The sequence below is a fragment of the Oryzias latipes genome, chromosome 3 (genome assembly GCF_053564925.1).
Source record: "Oryzias latipes strain Hd-rR chromosome 3, Olatipes_Hd-rR_3.1".
NCBI classification, from domain to species: Eukaryota; Metazoa; Chordata; class Actinopteri; order Beloniformes; family Adrianichthyidae; genus Oryzias; species Oryzias latipes.
Window position 1 is genome coordinate 32,727,541 of NC_136239.1, and position 14,119 is coordinate 32,741,659.

Consider the following 14,119-nt stretch of genomic DNA (forward strand, 5'->3'; position numbering starts at 1 on the left):
TTTTCTCTTTGTTAAATTGCAGCCTTAAAACCTTCAGAACTTGTTTCCTTCATTGATGAACAATTTGATACAATGTTTTATATCAGATCAAGAACTTCAAATTTTCACAAGTTAAATAATTGTTTATCCTGTCAATAACTAAAAACAATTTTGATAAAAGTTCCTCTCTGTCTGCTTTGACAAATGATGTAAAGTTGATTATATTGATTATCTTTATTGATTACAGTAACAAAGTGCACAAGAGATAAAACAACAAAAAACATGAGTATATTCCAAGAAAGAAAACATAGAAAACATTAAGTAAACAACTTTACCCCAGTATTTTCGTCATAAATCCATAATGTACTAAACCTTTAGAGTCTTTTTGAGGCAACCTGTGCCATTAAACTGTACCATTAGTTAATACATCATGGAGATGCCATGGCAGTAAATGAACTTTCCATTGTGCAATTTTCTTGTGGACTTCAATGCAAAGTGCCAACCAAACGTAGAATAATGTGTGCCTGTGATTGCAACTTTCTGAAATCCCTTTCGGTAGCACATAGTCCTGTCAGACACAGTTACACAAAATCTAAAACACAATATCTATATGTAGGACTACATGCATAAAGCATTCTCTAAAAGCACCACTTTCGGTCACATTGTGCAAATTCATTATTGTAAATGTTTGCTCAACAATGAGAAAAGGAAATAAAAAAGACATACATAAAAACATTAAAAAAGAAATTTTAAAAATCTTTAGAGAACGTAAAGTCTTCATATTCATTAGGTAAGATATGAGCATGAATGGGCAAAACCCTGCACCACATTACAGTGCTGTGGTTAATGCAGTGTGGACATGCCTGATGTCTGACTTTCTAACAAGTATTTACAGAAAATAATGAAAAAAGGGGGAGAACATATTCAAAAATCGACATCAATGTAAAACATAAGCGTAAAAAAACCCAAAAGAAACACGACAAATATCCTGTTGCATATGTTAAGCTAATGAATATAGTCTTGAGTTGCCATTTGTTGAAAATATTGGTTATACAGAGCAGAGGAACATGTGTCCCAGAGAAGCTTGCTTAGAAAAGTGTGCACTGTGCCAACCTCAACTCGTGCGTGATGCAACAGTGAGGACTTCATGTTAATACTTAACATCCAAGCCAGTCTGTCTTTATTTCACCCAGCTTGACAATCTTTAGGGTGTTGTCTTCCAGTTTGAAATAGTGGTTTCCTTTGAAGAAATAGCTGTAATCTGTAATAATCAGAAAAATAAAAACATGTTAAATGTAATAATGTAATGTGTAAAATTGTGGCAGAATATTCCAAATGAGTCTGTCAAAAACTGTTCAATTGATTAATTTACCTGGACCCTTTATACTAATGCTTTATGAAACAAGTCAAATATCATAACAGGTGTCAAATAGGCATGGTTTCACTCTGTCTGGATATTCTTCGAATTCTTATGTTTGAACCCACTTTTTGGCATTTATAATCCTGAATGTTTAATTTCAAGTATATTTAGGCTATGTTTACAAAATAAAAGTTTGTTTCTATTCACGGGGTGAAAAAAAATGTCTTCACCTTGTTTTGAGCCACGGGATATGCATAATAGCCTTTGGAGATAATAAATTAATTTCATTGTTCAATTTGTTTTAGCATTTTGAAAACCCTGCAAAATAACGGTCCAAAGTTTGTGTGTAAAAGTCACAGAAAAGCTTCTGAAAAAAATCATAAAAGTGTTGGGAACTTAAATGTACAATCAGGGTCTGCTGAGGCAAAGTGGAGCCTCACATTCCCCAAAATATGCAAATGGAGTTTGGTACAGAGACACCTTTGTGGAAGGTCTCAAACTTGCTCTACATTCATGTGTGAGGAATGAGTAATTTGTGCTTACAGCACTGTGTGAACATTAAGAAGGCATTAATGGAAAAAACCCAAGTCAAAAGCCCATCCAGCCTCTGGACACACAGCTGACCCAGCTTTGAAAAACGGGTTTTATTTTTTAAGCGCTACTTAGAAATAATTTGCTATCTCATCTAAGGCGTTTAAAGGAGATGATTGTACTTTTGATTTCAATTTTTGGGGTTTAGTATTGGAGTCAGATGTTTACACAAAAGATACCCTTGGTATCAATGGTTTCGATTATCTTTATAATGTATATTGATTTATTTCCTAATCATGAAGACTGTGTGTGGGCTATTTAGCTATTTTGATTTTACTAAAGCTTAAATCTGCTCATTTTTAGGGATGCTGTCTATTGATTGGCAGCGGGGGGACACAAGGGGGCTTTCAACAGAACAGAGTAAAGTCTTTGTGCCATTCACACCCTTTATAATCATCACTTTTTACAGGTTTGTACAGTCAATAATTTAGACTACATTATGGAAATGAAACTTTGGGAAAAGTTTAAAGCCCAGTCCATTGAAATAATCCTCAAACGGATCTTAAATTGTCTTTATTTTACATAAATTTTATTCAGGATATTTATGGCTTTTTTGCCGAAAGTTGTAATTAATATGGAATATTGGCTGTGTTCAATTATTAGTATGATATCTCTATAACATGTTTATTGCATTTTTCTATATGGATTTGTTTATGTTTCCAAAATAAATATTAAAGGATAATAATACTATATTTTCTACTTATCCTTTCATGCATTTAAGCTGCAGTGTCCTATTCCAGAACATCCAAAAGGAAAAAAAAAAACTGCTGCTTATCTGCTCAAAACCAATTGAATAATTGACTCAGTAACAAGAAGCAGCTGTTCTCTCACTAACTGTTCTGTCTTCCATCACAATTGGCTCCAGAACCTTTTCCCTTTGCTGTTTAACATCTGCACATATCTGTGGAGTCAGCTCTTCGGAACATTTAGCCTCTGGCAAGGCGGCAACAGTGCTCCCCTACATATCAGACTTTATCTGTCAGAGAAAAAAGTTCCAGACAGGGCGCACTGACTTTTCCTTTAAAAAAGGGGAGAAAAAAAAAGCTCTGCCATCAGTAAACTAGCATGTATAACACAAACCACAACAATCAACACAACATAAAAAAGGTCAGAGAGATTTCTTTTCAGTTCTCTACAACATAAATAACTTTGGAAAAAGTTCCACCTCTGCTTCCATTAGGATTGCTATGACATTTGGACATGATGTTTTAAGGTTCCTAGATAAGAATGGTTGCTAAGACTAAATTCTGTTTATGCAGATGCAAATACATACTTAAATAGATTTACGATAGTATGCATAAAATAAAGTCAATGCAATGCTGTTGTCAATGTGTTTTGACAATGTGACAACAATCTTTTAACCTTCATTGTTCAAAATTGGTCATTTATGAGTGGAAATTTGTGTTGAATGATTTCTAGGAGCATAAGGATACAGTAAAAATCCCTTTTAGAATATAAAGTTTGCTTGTATTTTTGTTTAAATCTACAACTCTTAATGTAAACAAACTGTCAAGATCGACATATTTCTAGGAAAAAAATACACATTTAAAATGGTTTGTTACCAATGCCATTAAGACTGAAGGCAGAGTCAAGGTCATCTGGGATGCCATTCCAGGAATCAGCAATAAGTTTGGGAAAGCCAGGGTCCATGGTCTTTCTATCTTCATCATATCTGTCAGCATATAAAAATGACATAAATAATAGAGCAACACACCATAAGCCTAAAGCTATGTTCACACCGTCCTCAGTGAAAAGGCTGTGTAAACGCACGTAAATGTGCTTTTGGGCTTCAGAAACGTGTGTGGCAGGTTGAACTTTCACCAATCAAGGACTCGGACGTGACGTCCCTTTTAACCGTTTGAAATTGGTCATGGAGAAGAAATTAATAACTGAAGAAATTAATTCCCTGTACAGAATTATATGACACCAAGTCTTTCATATACACATCTAAACACACATTCTTGAATATGCGTCACATGCGTGGTTTTAACGTAGCATAATAATCTAAAAGACTTTGAATCATCAACATGAAAAAGCAGTTGCGTTCTACAGTACAGTTAAAGTTTCATCCATCCTCAAATTAATCCAGATTTGATACTATCAACAGCCAAAGGAAGCCTGTGTCAGAAAACAGTTTCAAAATAAAAGATGCATAGCAAGATTCACTATGCTGCTTGTTTTCCAAGTAGCGTTTTGTCATGGCAGCTTCTGATTGGTTCGATGCAGCTGATTCAGCTACAGCTGTGGTTAGGGTTTGAATCATGTAGAAACATGTAGACGGTTGTCCTCAGGACCTGAAATGATCCACCCTTACGTTCGAAGGTTTTAAAGCTCACCTCCAGAATTTGTCTCCAGAAAATAGGTAAGTCTTCCTGTTCCTTCGGAAGTTAAAAGCAGCGTCAATTCGCTGCACGTCATCGGGGAGGTCAAGGTTGGAGAGTCTTCTAGGATAGCCACTCTGCAGCTCATCAGCTCTGTAAACCCAAAACTGATTTCCTAGGAGAGAGGAGACCAAGCGTAAATTGATTACAAACCACTAACTACCATGGTGGAATATTTTCTACAGATGAAAAACACATATTACCGACATTTCTTCTGCTTTCAACATTTCAGAGAGAAAAAAAGGGCTGACCGAATGGTAAACATTTGCTAAACTAGTAAAGACAAATCTTTCAGTCTCACTGAAAGAGTGTAGTGTTTCAAAATTGAGACATTAGTTTTTCCAAATTACCAGGTTAGCATCTCCTTCAGTTTTTTTTTTTTTGGTATTTAATACATACCTGCGAAAAAGACAGTTTTTTCCTCCGCTGGGTTTTCATAGGCAGCATCTATCTTGGCAGGCAGATCTGGCCAGTAGGTGGCCACTAGCAAAGGGCCTTTGGGTTTGCTTCGGAAATTGACTGACCTGAACAGGAACCTGACAGGGGGAGAGAATGAGAATGCGTAAGGAACAGAGCAGAAGGGCTGCAGATGAAATCACAGACCGATGGAAAAAGGAGTAGAGAGGGTTGGAGGGAAGGCGGGGGTAACGTGTGTGTGTAAATATCTGTGTTGTAGAGGTTAGTGCTGGTGCTTTTCTGCTTCAGCCCGCCACAATGTCCTGATTCATAAGCATCTGGTTCTCGTTAGGACTAAGGTTGCAGACGCCAGCGGAATATGACCCATCTTGCCGGGATTTCCAATAAACAGCTGCGCAACAACAGCAGCAAAGTCCCCAAATCTTTTCCACTGACCTATTTTTTAACAAGAAAAATATCTGCTGGTAGCAAACATAAGTGCCATAACAATATAGAGCAAACCAGAACATACCTAGCAAACGTCCAAACACACAAAAAGAACCAAATATTTCATTTGTCAGGATTAAAATTTTGATGCAGACCTGCCAACTGAGAATCCAGGAAGTTAAATGTTTTAAATGTTTGTTTAGGGATCAGTCTGGAGAGATTATTTTCAGTCTCATGACAACATATAATAGCCATGTTGATTCCTGTGTTAAATATAGCAGTTTCACAATAGCTACTCTGTAGTTGCACACAAATAAAAACCATAATTTTCAACTGGTGTCATTCTTTAAGCACTTTAGAGCACAAGCTGTCTGGATCACTTCTATACACATGCACACAGTAAGAAACTTGATGAGGTATATTCACGTAAAATTACATGTAAATGTTACTTATGGATGCTTACATTTATTTTTAGAGCAGTGTACTTTAATGTTATTACCCAAAACAGACAAACTGGCATATATTTTTTTCTGTCTAAAGATACTGTATGGATTGATACTACATTTTGCAGAATACGGTTCAATCTACCCAGTACATTTGATCTGATGAAAATAGGCAGCGTCTGTCATGCACAAACAATATCCAGATGCTTTTCAAGTATTATTAAAGTCCTTTATATTATAATTTCCTCTTCTTTTCTTTTCACTCTCCTCATATCAGATAAAAACAAAAGAACACATGGTGTGCCAAAGGGCTGAGACAGAGAAAAATATTTAGGAAAGTGTTTTTCAACCACTTGTGATACTTTAGATAATTTATCTTTTTTTATTGTTTCTGTCATGTCCTTGTATATTGATTTTTGTGGACATATAAACCAAAGGTTTGTAAGGTTCATCATAGATGCAGTTCAACTGTGAAACAGAATGTAAGGAGATAATCTTCAGAAAATAAGAATTCATCTAAAAAAAAAAGCAGAACTTCTGTCCCTCACGGACATGCTAATTCTGCTTCAGCAAGCTCTTATTACTGTCAAACATTACATATAATAATGTCACCTGTTTGAACTGATTGTCTGTATAAAAGACACATGCTCACACCCTCAAACAGTCAGGTTGCAACATCTCCACCATGACCAAAGCCAAAGAGTCAAAGAGAACACCAGGAACAAGACTGTAGCTTGATCAAGACTGGGATGAACCGATCAACAATACAAGCAACTTGGTGAGAAGAGATCAACTGTTGGAGCAGTTATTGAAACATTGAATATATGCAAGATCACTGACCATCTACCTCCACCTGGGGCTCAATGCAAGATCTAACTTGGTGGGGCGTAAAAGATCTTGAGAACAATGAGAAAACAGCCCAGAACTACACGACAACACTGGTCAATGACCAGAAGAGAGCTGGGACCACAGTAACAAATGTTACTATTAGTAACACACAACGATGTTGTGTGCTTCAACTGCAGTGCTTCAAAGGTCTCCCTAAATAACACCAGTACATGTTCAGGCCCGTCTAAAGTTTGCCAGATACCATTTAGATTAACCATACGTGGTGTGGGAGAATGTCATGAGGGAGACCAAATTGGACCTTTTTGGTATAAACTCTTATCACTGTGTATGGAAGGGGATTTATGCTGAGTTGCATCCCAAAAACAACACATTGTTAAGCATGGGGTTAGAAACATCATGCTTTGAGGTTGCTTTTCTGCAAAGGGGACAGGACAACTGATCTGTATTAAGGAAATTATAAATTGAGTCAAGTGTGGTGAGAGTTAGGGCAAAAACGTCTTTCCATCGGTGAGAGCATAGAGAACTTGCATCTTTGAGCACAAAACCTTGCAAAAAAAAACATTACAAGGTTTTGGAATGTATTCAAACCTTAATCCAATAGAGAATCTATAGAACAATAGAAAATAAAGATACCGTATATATTTTTTACATATTTTTACTGCAGTCATTGTAGAATCCTTGACAGAATAATGTGTTTGTAGTATTTGAATGCTTTAATTTACTCAAAGCCATTTATTCATTGTGCCAAACTGTAACTCTTTGGTAAAATTTGTATTCTTTCCATCTTGATAAACATATTTCCAGATAAACTTCGGCATCAGCTATTTGTCGGTGCATAAGCATATGGCCTTATGTACCAGGGATACCAGTGATGAATCTAATAAGTATTACGCTTCTTTTACACAGACTCTATAATAGGCTTTTTCTAAAGCCCAGCGGTAGACCTACACTTTCGTACTTGACTCACTGTTGCATCTATTACTCACTGACTGCATCATGTTGGATTTTGCTCCATAACAGACATGCACTGGGTCAGCAGAAAGAGGGACAGCCCTCTTACAATGTGAAGAGTCAACTGATAGGATCACCTTAGGAGAGCACACATCTTTCAGTGAAGCTATAAAACGTTGCTCGTACCAAAACTTTGCTGCAACTATTGAGCAACTATTGAGGAATTCATTGAGCGAAAACAAGCCCATACACAAACCTATTACCGGTAAATCTTCTTTCTTTTGGGGTTGAAGGGAGGGGTCCTCAGTTCATGTCAATACAAGAAGTCTGAATTAGAATGACTTTCACATCAATGATACTGGATCTGCATACAACCAAAAGATTTCAACAGAGAGCTATCATGGTATTATTGGAACTGAGAAAGAAGATAGGACGATGGGTCGATGTGCAATGACTGCCGGTACTTAAGGTGAAACACTGTTAGACAAGACTTTTTAACCCTTTAACCACCACATGGATTTAACTGACAAGAGCAGACAAATGGCAATTTGTCAAACTAATATGTGTCTGTAATGGTTATTATGAAACCAAACAGATTTAGGCCACCATATTTTGGCTGCATAAAGTAATAAAACTAAAGTACACTATCCAATTTGGATGTTTGTGTTCCCGTGGCTCAGATAGAAAATTCATCTAAGCTTCATCCAGCACAGCTCCAGGGATTTGAACCAGCCTTTGCCTCACATTTCAAACTCCACAACCTGCCATTATATTTTAATCTGATGGATCCAACAATCTCAGAAGCTCAGAATATTTCACAGATATGCATGTCATCTTTTTGTCCTTTGATCTGGAACACACATGCTTCTTCAAAACAAAATCAGCATTTTCTGTTCCAAACATGAAGGCCGTTGTGAAACATTTACCTGTCTTTGAAGAAAAAGGTCTCTCCTCTGATTTGTGCAACAGCATCAAAGACAATTGACTCTTTACAGATGTCCATTGGAGTGACAGGACCTTGGGTTGGGGGCAAAGGCTTGTCTGTTGGCACACCTGTTATAAGAGTGATCAGAAGGGTATATTAAAAAAAATATTAAACACTAATTGTTTTTGGAGCCAAATAATTTTTAAAAAGCTATTTCTATTGATACTACATTGACTCTCACCATAAAGTTCTTGAATGCCTTGAATATCATCCTGAGGAAGTCTGAAGTCTTTGGTAAAAGTGTAAACTGGAGCCATCAATGCACCAGGGTCCTGAGAGTGCTCCAAACCAAGGGCATGACCAAATTCATGAGCTGCCACCAGGAACAAACTGTAACCTAAACATGTTTTCATAAGTTAGTATGAGTCATTTTTTGCATGTTAAAGGTTAAGCAAGTTTCCACAAACAAGCAACCAAAGCAACTTTAGCATGAGTAAAAAAAAAAAATCATATGTAAATAACATACAGAATAAGATCCTTCTGATTAGAGCCGCCATACCTTGGTCAGGACAGAAACCCCACTTCCTGTCATCATCATAGCTTTTGGTGGTGGCACACCACATCTTGCCATCGCTGCGCCCAGAGGTAGTGCAGGACTCATAAGTGTCTCCCAGAAAGGTGAACGGAAAGACACAGGGGGATCCCTCCCCATTTCCTCCCACTGTTGACATTGCTAGAACGCAAACAAATGTACTGAATCTGAGCATCAGTTTTGAAGTTTGGCAGATCATTAACAAATTCATTAAACAAAAATGTTAATCCAGTGCAACTCCATTTGCATTGTGCTGAAAAATGAGAACAGAACCATGAAAGCAGCTGGCACTGCACAAATAACATCAATAAATAATCCACTGAGCACATAACCAAACATTTGCCAAAAAGTGGGGGTTTCTGCAATGAAAAAAAAAATGTTTCCCCCACAAATCTGGCAACACAGTTCCTTCATGTGCTCCTTTTCAAAGATACTCCTCAAAGTTTTGTTAAGACACATTCCTGTTTGAAGAAATCCTCATTGATAATGCAACTCTGTCTATCTTATTCCCTTCTGTTTTTACCTCAACCCCCAAAACCAGCCCCACTGACAGAATGGAAAATAAGCTCCAACGCTCCACATTAAAATACTTTCACAGCTACTCAGCTGACCACAAGCAAACCCCCCAAAAAAAGGAAAAACAGCAGGAGAATTCCCTGCACAGCAGCAATGGGCACAGGACCATCGTAACATAGTATTATTTTTATATGTGTTAACTGAAAAAAATTGCAACAATGTGCAAACATTTACCAAAGCAAAGACCACCCAAGCTTTAGCCTCCACGACCGTTGGAGGATGGAGTGTTATGATAGCACACAAACACACAGATGACATTTAGTACCAGTTTCAGGGCAGAAGCCATAGGATGTGTCCCGGTCGTAGTCCTCAGTTGTGGCGCACCAGCGGTAACCATCATCTCTGCCCTCAGTGGTGCAGCTGTCATACTGTTTCCCCTGAAAGGTGAAGGGGAATTTACACGGAGCCCCATCTCCATTCCCTCCCAGGGTGAACAACACTGTGAAGGAAAGTTATACACATTTAAGCTTTCATAAGAACTTAATACTATAGCATGCATTATATTTTTAAAGATTCCAAAGGACACCAATGCAACACGACAACCTGTGGAAGACAGAATAGTTCAGAAAGCAAAAAAAAAAATTACCAAATTGATCAACAAAGTAAGCATATTCTGAAACAACAGGCCTCTCTCGTGTTCAGATTATTTAAAAAAAAAAATTACTACATTGTATCTTTGGCAGTTAGTTTAAGTAACATCAGGATAATTTTAGAGCTGCTTGCTGCAATGTAACTCAAACATAATGCTTCACAGTCCTCCATGTTGTAAAGTGGGGCAGCAACTTGGAAAGCAGATCTCCTGTAATCCACCCACAATGAAAACTAGTGTCCTGGCATGACCAGTCTACTTTCTTCCCATCCAACACCAAAACCACCGCTTTAAATACCACCATCATCTGATAGGAGACATTAATGAACAATTCTTCAAAATAAAAAACACAAAATGTTAACTAATTTAAATCTGAAATGTCAACAGGAAGCCATATGTTAGCAGACAATGAAATAGATTGGTTTGAGAAATTGGAAACAAAGTAAGAGCTTACACTCATGGGGACAGAAGCCGTATTTTCCATCTTCATCAAAGTTGTAGGTAGTGGAGCACCACAAAAAGCCGTCGTCGCGGCCCTGAGCCGTGCAGCTTTTGTACTCGGTTCCCATGAAGAGGAAGGGGAATTTACAGAACTCCCCATCAGCGTTTCCAAACTTGGCCTTGACCACTTGAAAAGAGAAAGCTAATCATTCACCATGAACTGTTTTGCCAAATAGTTTTTTAAAGCCTGGATTCAATTTCTCTACTCAGCCTCCAGATGGTTGCAGTTTTGTACAACTAAAGGTGAAGTTATGGCACCATATTTGGATTTTATCGGGGAAACATTTTCATTTTACCTTGGCCCTCTCCCAGAGTCCACTGCTCATCATCATCAAAGTGGGAGTCACCCCCGATTCCTCCCCCTGGGGCAAAGGCATGAGCCAACAGGCCATCCTTTCCATCAAAAGGGTAACCGTCTCCATGCTCTATTGATATGATGCAAGCATAAAAATAAAAATACATTTTGCAATAGTATGAAAATCCTTTTCTGATTTTGTGATGCTTGAATGATCTTTGTTTTGTAATTCCTGGATACTTTATTGTAGTTGACAAAAAAGTGGCAGAAAAACAGTGCTGCAAGCAATTATCTTTTTTTCTTTTTAGCTGAAATGACCTAAATAACAGAAATATTTACATTAATCATCTTTTTTCATCATTCTAAATCTTTTGGCGGCTGATGTTTTACCAGCTCACCTTCTGGTTGGTCATTTTTTGACTAAAAATATTATCTTTTTTAAGCAGCCAACAATTCCAAGTGGTTACATTTGTACATTGGACATTCTTGAGCACATTCAGCACTTGTTTCTATAAATAAGGCCAAATTTTGTTCCCATTTTTTTGTTGTTTCAGCCCATTTGCACAGGCATGGCATACCATTGCGACCAAAATTGATCATGATGTCTGCTTCTCCGTCCATGATGCGGGTGAAAGAGAGTGGCGTGACGTCGCTCCACACTTTAAAGGCTCTGTAGAAAGCGTCATTTATGACTTCTTCATCCAGGTCAGGACTGTATCCCAGGATTCTGCAAAGGTGAAAAGAACAGACCAAAACCAGAAGGGAAAGTTTAAAACGAAAGAGCCAAACTAACTTCTTTAAAGACCAAGAAAAGTCGTGTTTTTAATATGTTCTTGTAGAATATTCACACATGTTAAGAAAATTAGTCTAAAAATTGCATTGTTGTGTATTTCTTTATTCAAATCCGTGTGAATCAGGAGCAGATTGAAAATTGCTGCTCTGCTCCATTCTGATGCATCCACTTGGAGAAAAATAGAGCCACGTAGGTCTTTGTTTTCCACGTCTGGACCAAAACTTCATGGCTGGATTGCTCGCCATTTTTCTTGCACCGGTAATGTTAGGTTAGGGTTGTGAGGGGCTATAAATTAGAGGGAGAGAGTGTAAACAGATGGGTAATGGGAAGTTGGGGCAGGGTTGCTCCGCAGTTGCATCCACAACTAAGAGGCAAATTTCTAATGAATTACTGCTGCTCTGCAGAAACTATGTTCTAAAAAACGACACAGTTTTTTTCAATTTTGGCCAAAAATAGCTAAGTCGTAATTAGAAAACCTCATGGAATGCTTTTAAAATGGATCACAAAAGTGACAAAAAGCAAGCTTAATCTGTATGCATATTTCCTAAAATCTTGAAAACACAGATGGGCAATAAAACCGCAAGCCCATAATCTATCTTGTCTGCCTTCAAAGTCCTGTCCTGAAAAGCAGTCAAAACTGTAATTGTCCTTGACAGTCTCTCCTTTAAGCACAAAGGCAGACTGGCTGAAACAGTCAGGACACACAAACCCGCTTTTAAAAATAAATGGTGTTTATATTGTATTTTAAAAGAACAAAAGCAGGGGGGGCCTAACACATACTGTGTAGGAATGTTGTGGGGAGAAGGACATAAACTGGAAACCCCTTTACCCTTTATGGATGGGGGCGGGGTGAACTGGAAGTTACAAAAAGGGGGGTGGGGGTGTTTAGAAGAGGGGGGGGGGGGCAATTTACACCATCCTGAATACCTTGGTTTATGGGCATGACATGAAAGAAAAAAAAATGTTTAGTCATTTTTTCCATACACCGTGAGCAGAGGAGTTAGTGTTTCAGGATTCTGACCTGTAGGTGATGTCCTTCTTCTGCCATTTGGGTTTATTGTGGAAGAAGTTGTAATTTGCAACATCTGGAACTCCACAGCGGGGCTTTTTCATGATTGCCACAGTTTGAGCATCTATCTCTCCAGTTTCAGGCAGAGTGAAGAACTTCTGCATTGTCTTCAGGGTGTCTTTGAGCACCATGAGGTTGCAGCTGTCTTGTGGACATCCATAGAACTTATTCAGATAGTCCTACAAAATGAAGGAAGAACAATGGTCATGCATCCAGGTACTACAAATATTTAAACGTAATCATACGGCAATTCAGTTTTGCAGAAGTAATACCACAATGCATCACGTTTGAGGGAAAACAAACAAACTCACCAGAGCAACTTCTTTGTCTGTTTTGGGGGTGTCGTCACCGGGAAATCTTATTATTGGAGAAGGACGCGCATTTGAGAGCTGAAAGACGATGAAAAGAAGCACAAATACTTTTAAAACTATTCCACGACAACTTTTAACTATCGGGGTTGTCATTTTTACTCGGTTTAACGCTTAGCTCAGCTTGTACTGAAAGCTGCCGCCTGAGTTGCAGTAGTTCCCTCAGTCAGTCAGCTCGCCTCTGCTCCTCTGCAGGACTTCTCCTTTTTTTTTTCTCCTTTTTCTTAACGGGCTCCGAACTTCAGGAGTTCTGCTTACTCCAGCAATTTTCTCCTTTCCTCCTCCTCCTTCTGACTGCGCAGTCTCCTCCGCGCTGGCCAAGGGCTCTAAGAAGAACAACTTCTTTTTTCTGATCAGACTCAAATCGGACAGTTTGAGCAAAGAAAAGCCCAAATAGATAAATAAATAAAAGTACCTTGACGCTTTTTCTTACTTTGGCTGACATTCTGTAATCGGAAAAATATTTACTTTTCGTTTTCACTTTCAAAACAGAAGCATATCCATATCAATATTATTCGTAAATAATAATATTAAAAATAATGTGTAAGAGTTACACTTACTAACACATGCACCCAACAGTTTTACCGCTGTTATGTGACTCATATTATTCTCATGTGTCACGTTCTTATTGTTGACCCACCTTGTATCAAGGTAACCAACGACATCCGCCTGAACACTGATGATGGCAAAGTCACTGTCTTAATCCTGCTAGACCTGAGCGCTGCCTTTGATACTGTTGATCATGGGATCCTTTTGCACAGACTCCAAGACTGATCTCTGGATCTGCCCTAAGTTGGCTCAAGTCTTATCTGGAAGACAGGAAATACTTTGTTGAAATTGGGAGTTGTGTCTCAGACTACATGGCCTTGACTTGTGGTGTGCCCCAGGGATCGATCCTGGGACCCCTTCTGTTCAACCTTTACATGCTGCCACTAGGGCAGTTAATACGCAGCAATAACATATCTTATCACAACTATGCAGATGATACTCAGATCTATGTGTCACTGACAACAG

General features: G+C 38.2%; 1 protein-coding gene across 1 annotated transcript; it reads right to left on the reverse strand.

The window, feature by feature from the left end:
* Positions 1–198: 198 nt before the first annotated feature.
* Positions 199–13,300, reverse strand: mmp2 (matrix metallopeptidase 2). The gene is given in 13 exon segments (NM_001104879.1): positions 199–1,240; positions 3,493–3,602; positions 4,267–4,426; positions 4,711–4,847; positions 8,324–8,450; positions 8,564–8,719; positions 8,882–9,055; positions 9,756–9,929; positions 10,534–10,707; positions 10,877–11,005; positions 11,454–11,602; positions 12,690–12,916; positions 13,049–13,300. Coding segments are annotated over 13 exon segments (1,974 nt in total). The 5' UTR covers positions 13,202–13,300; the 3' UTR covers positions 199–1,136.
* Positions 13,301–14,119: the final 819 nt, after the last annotated feature.